The 9,327-nt window shown below is 48.4% G+C and overlaps 1 protein-coding gene across 1 annotated transcript in view; it reads left to right on the top strand.

The window, feature by feature from the left end:
* The first annotated feature begins 2,411 nt into the window (after positions 1-2,411).
* ARHGAP6 (Rho GTPase activating protein 6) overlaps positions 2,412-9,327 on the top strand; it is a 474,790-nt gene continuing 467,874 nt past the window's right edge. Inside the window, exon 1 of the mRNA XM_035029696.1 lies at positions 2,412-3,725. Within this exon, the coding sequence (XP_034885587.1) occupies positions 3,147-3,725 (579 nt within the window). The 5' untranslated portion in view covers positions 2,412-3,146. The remainder of the gene's footprint in view (positions 3,726-9,327) is intronic.

Here is a 9,327-nt window from a genome sequence, read left to right as displayed (position 1 = left end):
GATTATATAACAAACAAGAGTAAAATCGGATGCCTTAACTAGGAATGAATAAATATGCCACAAACCACAATGACTGCAAAATAAACCTAATAGCAGTCAGGTTGGAAATCAAAATAGTTCAAAAATATTTTTAAAAATCCAAATAATTTTCTTATGAATACTTTCTTTCCAGAAGTACCACTACATTTCTCCCCGTGTTTTAAAAGCTCACATGTTTACACTGGGGTTTGAAAAAGGAGCCCAAAGTTAATTTTATGAATATTTAAAACAATTTATTCATTGTTCCCATCAGTGAGGCAAGCTTCAGGCTAATAGAGGGTCAAGACCCATTGGAAACAAGATGATGAATTAACTGGATGTGTCTGCTCCAAGCCCCAAGCAGAGTCCTTTTGCTCATTGGCTCTCCAGCATCTATAACCAGGAATGTATGACTTAATATCTAGAGGGCATTCTTATAAGCCTTACATAATTGTGGCAGGGTTGCATTTTCAACCCCATGGTCATCATATGGGTTTAGAGAAATAGAATATATATGAACCATAAATTACATTTGCTCAACCACTGTAAGTTATAAGAGGTCCTATGAAGTGTGACTTTGTTAACCATCTACTCCAAATGCCAAGATCCAATGAGGCATAACCAGTTCCATGCAATGGTATCTGAATGGTAGAGGTATTAAGTGTTTTCATTACTAGTGACAAATTACAGGGTATTGTTGAGAAAGGAACGGGCAGGCAAGACCCTCCCTCTTGTACTTCAAATGTGACTTGTTTGAAGAGGGAAGAGAGCAAACACCAACAATCCCCCAAATGTAATTTGGCGTGTGTAGTCAGGCAGGGAAGTAAGTGACTTTAAATGCTGTGCTTCTCCATACACACCTAATTGTCAGCCAGTGAAAATACTTAAGTCTCAGGGTGCGAAGAGATGGACAGCGGTGAGAGTCCTGGGAAATTTGTAACTCATTGTGTCTTCGGGCAGCAGATAGGTCATAAAGTTATCAGAAGGAACTCCCTGGATGCAGTCTGTCCCGCCACATTTACAAAAACCTGTGCAGCAGAGATCCTGGGGGCCAAATGAAGCCCTTTGTGGAGGTGTTGGATTCTTCTGTTAGATTTCACGAGGCGCCTCCTCCTAGATAGTCGGGTATCTAGGAACATCAAACACACTTTTGAAAAAGACAAAATTTTCCCCTGAAAGTTTTATAGGGAGTAAAAGAAATCTTCCAAAATCAAAGTTGGACAATTCTTATACACCTACAGCAAGGTGAACGTTTGTGCCAAACACCTGTATTTTTAAGTTCATTTTAAGTTTTTTTTTCTTTAATAAATGGAAGAGGAAAGTCACCTTTACATTCGGGTATAATTCTCTTCACCCTGAAGTGGTAAAAGAGGACACACGAACATAGTTAAATAAAGTACGCAGGCATGTCCAACATTCTTTCTGCTCCCCTATTGAGAAGGTTGTAAGTTGCGTTGCAAAACCTAAATGTTACATCACAAAGCCAGCCAAGAGGCGAGCGAGGCTTTGCGCTTTTTAGATTCCAGGGGTTGGACAGTAGCGGGAAAAGCTGCTTCCAGACTCGTTTCCAAGCGGGGAACATTGACATCGCCAAGTTCTCCAGCTTCCCAGGAATGTGGCCGCGGCGCGCTTCGCCCAGAGGCGTCCCAGAGCCGAACCGGAGACCTATCACTTGTGAGCGCCAATCTTCGCAGCCTCTGGGCTGACGCTGCTTTGGGCGCCTGCCTCCTGCCCAGCCTCACTCGCCCCTCCTCCTCGAGTACATTCGCACAGGACCCTTACTGGGCCAGGACTCCCCCCACCTCCATAGTAGGTCCCCATCTCCAGCCCATTCATTTGCGGCCACTGCTTTTGAACTCAATCTCTGTCCTTAAAAAAAAAAAAAAAAAAGTAGGGGGTTGCAAAAGGAAGACAGAAGATTTAACTCCAACTTTAGAGCAACCGTCCTGGGCTGCCCATCTGACACCAGTGGGTGGGGTGCAATCTGACACTTCCTTTCCTTTCCAGAAACGTGAGTGGAGCTGGCGCCCCCTCGATCTGGGGGAGGGGAGACAGGGAGAAGGTCCGAACTTCCGTCCTCACTAGCTTTCTCCCCTGGAGACCGGGTATCGGCAGCGAGTTGCGCTCTCGCTGCGCGGCTCCCAGGTTTGGCGCCTGGAACACTCCACGTTCTGCTTTCTCCTGCCCTTGGCTCCGCCCCAGCTCCAGACCTGGCTTCCCTCCCGCCCTACCCGTCCCACCCACCCCCTTCCCTCTGCCTCCAGCGTTAGCGTGCGGGGACAGCTCCGCTCCAGCTCTGGGCCCACGGCTGGGCTGCGAATATCCAGAGCCCTTATCTGGTGGGGCTTGGCCACTCGCCCCTGGGGCTCTCTCCTTAGCTCCCTGAGCGCAGCCAGGAATTCTCTCCCACCGTAGCCACTCAGCCCTTGGGAGGCCCGAGGCACAACGCGGTCCGTGTCCCCACTTCGTAGCAAGGCTAGCACCCCGAGGGAACCTGGAGCTTGGAGACACCCTCGCACCTAACCAGTCGGAGGAGTGGGCGCAACAGCCAAGTGGAGGCCAGACGCGCAGCTTGAGGGGCCGGGACACAACGACGGTGCCGCCCCGGCGCAGCTCGGGCGCCCAACTTCGGAGCCGGAGGAAGTCCCTCTCGCTGCGCGGGGACCTCCCCAGCCCTCGGGACCGTCCTCAGGGCGCAAGGAGGAGCTTGCTGAAGACTTCGAGGCTGTCCAGAGCCAGCGAGCGGAGCGCGGCGTCTCCTGCCGTGGCTGGGAAGGGGGAGTGGCGCTGGCGGGCTGGAGCTGGGAACCCAGAGAGCGCCTGACCTTCCTCCTTCTCTTCCTCATCCCTTTCGCGACTTGGGCTCTGGGGGAAGGTTCTAGCGGCCAAAGGAGGCCACCGGACCTCTTTTCCTAGAAGGCTGGTGATGGATCTTCTGCTTCTGCACCCGCTGGGGCACTTGGAGCGCGCTGGTGGCGCGTGAGCCCGGCACTGCCCTCCCCCGCCCTCGGCCAGCCCCGGGCCAGCCCCGCCTGGCAGCCTAGCCTGAGCCCCTTCCTTTCCCGGTTCCAAATCGCCAGCGTCCCGAGAGCGGGAAGAGGGTGGCCCTCAGGCACAGTCCCGCCGAGATGTCCGCGCAGAGCCTGCTCCACAGTGTCTTCTCCTGCTCCTCGCCGGCCTCGGGTGGCGCGGCCTCGGCCAAGGGCTTCTCCAAGAGGAAGCTGCGCCAGACCCGCAGTTTGGACCCTGCCCTAATCGGCGGCTGCGGGGGCGAGGCAGGCGTGGAGGGCAGCTCTCGAGGGGCCACCGGGGGCCGCCTCTGCTCCCCGCTGCCTCCGGCGGAGGGTCTCAGCCCCCGCTCGGCGTCCTCCCCTCGGGGCCCGCACCCCCGGGCCAACCGACTCCCGCCCCCTAGACCCCTCTGCTCCTCCTTCTCCACGCCCAGCACCCCGCAGGAGAAGTCGCCCTCTGGCAGCTTCCACTTTGACTATGAGGTCCCCCTGGGTCGTGGCGGCCTCAAGAAGAGCATGGCCTGGGACCTGCCTTCAGTTCTGGCTGGGCCTGGCAGTGGCCGCAGCGCCGTCCTCTGCTCCTCCGGGGGTGGCCCTAATGGCATCTTCACTTCTCCCAGGAGGTGGCTCCAGCAGAGGAAGTTCCAGTCCCCCCCCAACAGCCACAGCCACCCCTACGTTGTGTGGAAGTCCGAGGTAGGTAGGGTCTGGTGCTGTGCATTCTCATGGCCCAAGGCTGGACACCCGGGCAGTTGTTGAATTCCGTCACGTTTACAGGGACCCATTGAGAGGTTTCCATGGTGTGGCTGTCCCTCTTTGGCGGGTTAAATGGTGCCTGGAAATGGGACGTCCCTAGTGGCCACCCATGTGTGTCTTGTTAGGACTTCTTGGCTCCGCTTTGGAGCAGTGGTGGGAGCTGCAGGGAGAGATGATGTTCTGCTTTCCTGTTTGTGCTGCCGGCGATTTCAAAGGGTCATCTTATCCCTTCATCCACTGTGGATATTTTTCAGAACTCAAATGATCTAATTCCTATGCTCTTGTAAGGATTGGATATAATATGTTTTGAAATATGTCTGCCATCTGGTTGTTCTACAGAGAAGTCAGAAACATTATTCTGGAGGGTGTTGTTGATTGTGCGTATGTGGAGGTGTGTGTGTTTAGGTGGTGTGGGGAGGAACTACTAGAATTGTCTAGTTTTGATCTTTTCTTCTCGCTAAAGGTCTAATTTCAGAAATTATGGTACTGAGTACTAGTTTAATCTAGGAGAGAAAGAATCTCTGCTTCAGGCTATGAGAGATACGGAAATATGCCCAAGTTCCACTAAGGGCAACTAGTAGTTAATGAAATATATGTGAATCAGGAATCTTTAACAAATAGGGAACTCAGAGGGAGCTATTTGGTACCTTTAAAATGTTTGCTGTCTCGTTAAGAAGAATGGAGAATAGAGCTCTTAGGAAACTGTAGTCGATGGGTATTTGGAAGGCATCATGCTTTTAGAGGATAAATAGTAGTTGTTTTAGAAATGAACAACTTCCAATCTCTTTCAATTCACAAATTCTATAGATTTGCCTTGGATCTGTTTCCATAAGGGAAGGGAGATTCCATCAGTTGTAATTAAATATTTTAAAGTACAGTTAGAATTACAGAAATGAAATGAAATACCATGTAATTGCCGGAGATTTGGACTAAAAGGAAACACAACCAAGAAAAACAGTTTGAAAATAGCATCCAACATCATACCTCGCTCTGTTACCATGAGATAACTATGAAAGTTTGGCTTTTAATAGACTGCCTTAGAAAAATCAACAGTATTAATCAGAAATATTAGTATCACATATTAATAAAATATTAGTTATTACGTCAAAGTAACTTGCTGTTGGGTGGGGAGTATGGATTATAAAAACTAACAAACATTGCTGACTGTTCTGCCTATTTTCCTGAGGAAGATAGGCAGTAGAAAGAAAAGTTAAGTCAGAGAACAAGAGATTGTCTCCAAACCAGAGAACTCAGCATTAGGAAGAGGATAAAAAAATCTAGATGTTGAATTTCTCTTGGTCTTTAAAGGGGCTGAATTCCTGCTATATATCGGAAGCACACATTATCAGAATAATCTGTAATGAGTCGAGAGGAGAGAGAAATGCAAAAGCAAGCCAAATTCTTGGATTAGACAGCCACTGATGTTCACGTTAAACCCAGTTGCATCATTAAGAATGTCTCTGCTTTTCTTAACAACTGTACATACTTGGAATATAGTATCCAGATGCTGTTGCTGTTACGACCAAAAGGTATTCTATTGTAGATGATTGTGGCTGGTTAGAAATTATCTTCTTATCCACTAAAATCTCATACTCAATGGACAAGTATCTAAGCTGCAGCAATACCGGTGGCTTTTAACTGTTCTATGCAGTATTTGGGCAGTCGGCAAGCTCGTCTACCATGACTTTCACCTCTTTGCACTGGTTAAAACTCAGCACATAGCCATCTAGCAAAAGAACAACATTTTCTCATCAAATGTTCATGTGTTGTGTGTGTGCGTGCGCACACACGCCCCATTTCTTTAGTCTTGAGGCAAACATGGAGTGACTGGATGGAATGGAGGTCCAAGGCTGGTTTTGTTTAGTAGAGGCCCAGATATCCTATTTAAACCTGGGTCTGGAATTTAATGGCCTAGATTACCTTTCAAAGGTTTAAGGCCCTGGAACCTTCTCAAAAACCAAGGAAATTCATCCAGTTGAGCACTGCTTGTCCTTCTCACTTGCAAACAAGCTGGATTCTCCCTCCTAAAAGAGACTCTTTATTAATAATGTCAAAAGTCCAGCAAGTGGACACCTTGCAAGGTTACTTAAAGGGGGCTCTGGAGGAGTACTTGGGTTCTTGTACTTTTCCTGGTTGCTCTGGCTCAGGGTTTCTCAGCCTCTGCACTATTGACAGTTGTGGCCAGATGATTCTTTGTGGTAGAGGCCATCCTGTGCCTTGTAAGATGTTTAGTACCACCCTGGGCCTCTACCCACTAGATGCCAGTAGCACTCCTCCCCACCAGTGTGACAGTGACAGATGTCTACAGATACTGCCAAATGTTCTCTCGGGGGGGGGGGGGGGCGCAAAATTGCCCCAGTGAGTTGAATGTAACATCTCATGCTGGCTATCTAGCGAGTGCCCACGGAAGTGCTTTCAGCTGGCATAAAGTTTCCCTGGGGCCTTGTCCCCCGTGTGGATCTCTCTTGAGTCGTGCGTGCCTCTTATGGTTTGTTAAACAATTCTGTTTCTCTTCCATTGAATCCATTGCCCAACCTGAGAATTCACCCTCATTCAGGTTTAGCCAGTGATGGATCACATTTATTTCTGCTTAGTTCTTTGAGCAGCTTCTCTGGTTTTAAACTAAATTGTTCATAAAATGACTCCTGCTCTCAAGACGCTCATAAATGCCTACAGCTCTATGCCGTATGCTCACTCAAAGCTCCCACATGGCCATTTTATGGCCTACATCCAGGAGGTATTAAACAAAGTCGGCTACGACTCTATTAATATTTCCTTACTATGTGTTTCAGGATAGTTTTAACAAAAATGGATTCATGGAGGGGCGCCTGGGTGGCTCAGTCATTAAGCATCTGCCTTCTGCGCAGGTCACGGTCCCAGGGTCCTGGGATCGAGACCCGCATCGGGACCCCTGCTCGGCGGGAAGCCTGCTTCTCCCTCTCCCACTCCCCCTGCTTGTGTTCCTCTCTCGCTGTGTCTCTCTCTGTCAAATAAAGAAATAAAATCTTTAAAAAAAATGGATTCATGGACATGCTGGGTAGAATATCTGTTGAGTAGAAAAAAGAAGACAAAGGTGACACAGTTGGTACATGCTTCTCAACTTGTGTTCTTAGAAGCCCAACTCTGTCTCTGATTCTGATCTCAAAGGAGTAAGGTCTCCTTCCAACGCTGGCATTCTCCTAATTGTTATGGATCAGAGCTAGGATTATGCTCATAGCTGACTTGGAGCTTGCCAGCTTTGATAACCCATAATTAACATGATCTCTCTCTATCCATGACTTCTTTTCTTCATTCCTGCCATAAGCACTTCTTTTTTTTTTTTTTAAATATTTATTTATTTATTTATTAGAGAGCGAGTGAGAGAGAAACAGCATGAGAGGGGAGAGGGTCAGAGGGAGAAGCAGGCTCCCCGCTGAGCCGGGAGCCCGATGTGGGACTCGATCCCAGGACCCTGGGATCATGACCTGGGCTGAAGGCAGTCACTTAACCAACTGAGCCACCCAGGCGCCCCTGCCATAAGCACTTCTTGAGCACAAGATTTCTCTAGGTACCGGAAATGCAGAGAGGCTAAAATATGATGTTGGCCCTTAAAGAGCTCACAGTCTAATGAGGAGGACAGATGAGTTGACCAGTAGGTACAGTACAGAAGGATCGGCACAGGGGACTGGGCTGTGTGTGTGTGTGTCTGTGGGGGTGTGTGTGATGATTTATTGTGCTTTGGAGAATTTTGGAAGGCTTCACTGTGCAGAGAACACTTGAACTTGATCTTCAAGGGTGGCTGCCATTTGGAAGAAGGAGGGAGGTGGTTCCTTGGTGAGAGAAAGGAGTGGACATGCAAAAGCACAGAGGAGTTGGTGATGCCAGAGTGTCCAACGAAGAGGACTTAGAGGCACTTGAGTGCGACGTTGGTTTGGAGGAGGAGGTGAGGACATCTGTGGCTTATTGTGTGTAGCAACCACGTGGCTGTCTATATAGTAGCCTAATGAGACCAGAAATCATGCACCTATTTGGGGGATAATAACTGACTATGGGCATGGATACAAATGGCAGGAGGGCCAAACAATGCACGTGGCATACACTCCAAGGCACCTCTTGTCATTAAATCCACAGGGAGGCGAAAGTGTAAAGTGCTTTTGAAATTGGAAGTTTGGCATGCCTGGAGCATAGGCTGTGTCTTGCTGTGTATTCGATAGTAGTATTAAAAAGTTTAGGTAACACTCATTCTGAAGAGCCCCACTGTGCGCATCTCAGGAGTTTGGATTGGACATATTGTGGGGTAGTGGTTCTCAGCCTGGAGGTGACTTTGTCCCCAGGGGACATTTAGCAATGTCTGAAGACAGTACTGGTTGTCACACCTGGGGGTGGTGATATATTAGTTTCCTATTGCTGTCCTAACAAACTTAGTGGTTTAGAGCAACAGAAATTTATTACCTTATAGTTGTGGAGGTCAGAAATCTGAAATGGGTCTCACAGGGCTAAAGGCAAGGTGTTGGTAGGACTGTGTTCTGAAGGCTCTAGGATCTGTTTCCTTTGCTTTTTCAGTGGCCCCCTTCTTCCATATTCAAAGCCAGCCTGTTGCATCTCTTTCACTCTCTTCCACAGTCCTTTCTCTCTCTGACTCTCTTAAGGACCCTTGTGATTACATTGGGCTCACCTGGATAATCCAGGATAATCTCATTATTTTAAGGTCAGTTGATTAGCAACCTTTAATTCCATCTGCAGCCTTAATTCCCCTTTGCCAGTAACCTAACATATTCACAGGTTCCAGAGGTGAGGGTGTGGACATCTTCGGTGGGACATTAGTCTGTTTACTACAGGAGGAGGTGCTGTTGGCATCCAGAGGGGGGAGAAGCCAGGGATGCTGCTAAACATTCTACGATGTACAGGGCGGCTCCACAGCAAAGAATTCTCTGGCCTTCAATGTCAAGCATGCCCAGGTGGAGAAACCGTGTGGTAGAGAATGGGAGAAACTGGTGATTTTTTTTAGCACGAGGGTGTAACATGATCAGGTATGTATTTTAGAGAGATCACTCTGGTGTCTGGGGGGTGGGGGTCGGGGAACAATGCAATAACAGAGTGAAACAAGCAGGGGGGACAGATATTCAGAGGAGGCAGGCATGGGGAAACCATGCCAAGCATCCTACCAACAGATGGGAGTTGGCATATAAACATAATACTTCTGCATTTCTTTTCCATTGTAGCAAATTGTTTTCTGGCATTACTGAACTACTACTGGGTTCGTCTCTATAGACTAGTGGTTCTCATCTGTGGATGAGTTTGCACCCTGAGCACATTTGGCAATACCTGGCAGCATTTTTGGTTGCCAGAGCTGGGGTAGAGGGTCGCTACTGACATCTGGTGGGTTTAGGCCAGGGATGCTGTTAATCATCCTGCAACATATAGGACAGACAGACTGCCGCGACAAAGAATTATCCTGCTCGAGATTTCAATAGTGCTGAAGCTGAGGAACTCTGCGTAATGTGCTACTTTATATAAGAAACTGAATTCTAGGTTTTGTTTTCCAGTACTATTTTCTCTCATG

This window comes from Mirounga leonina, unplaced genomic scaffold (genome assembly GCF_011800145.1).
Source record: "Mirounga leonina isolate KUSES-001 unplaced genomic scaffold, KU_Mleo_1.0 Mir_268, whole genome shotgun sequence".
Taxonomy (NCBI): Eukaryota; Metazoa; Chordata; class Mammalia; order Carnivora; family Phocidae; genus Mirounga; species Mirounga leonina.
This window is presented reverse-complemented; position numbering and strand designations above follow the sequence as displayed.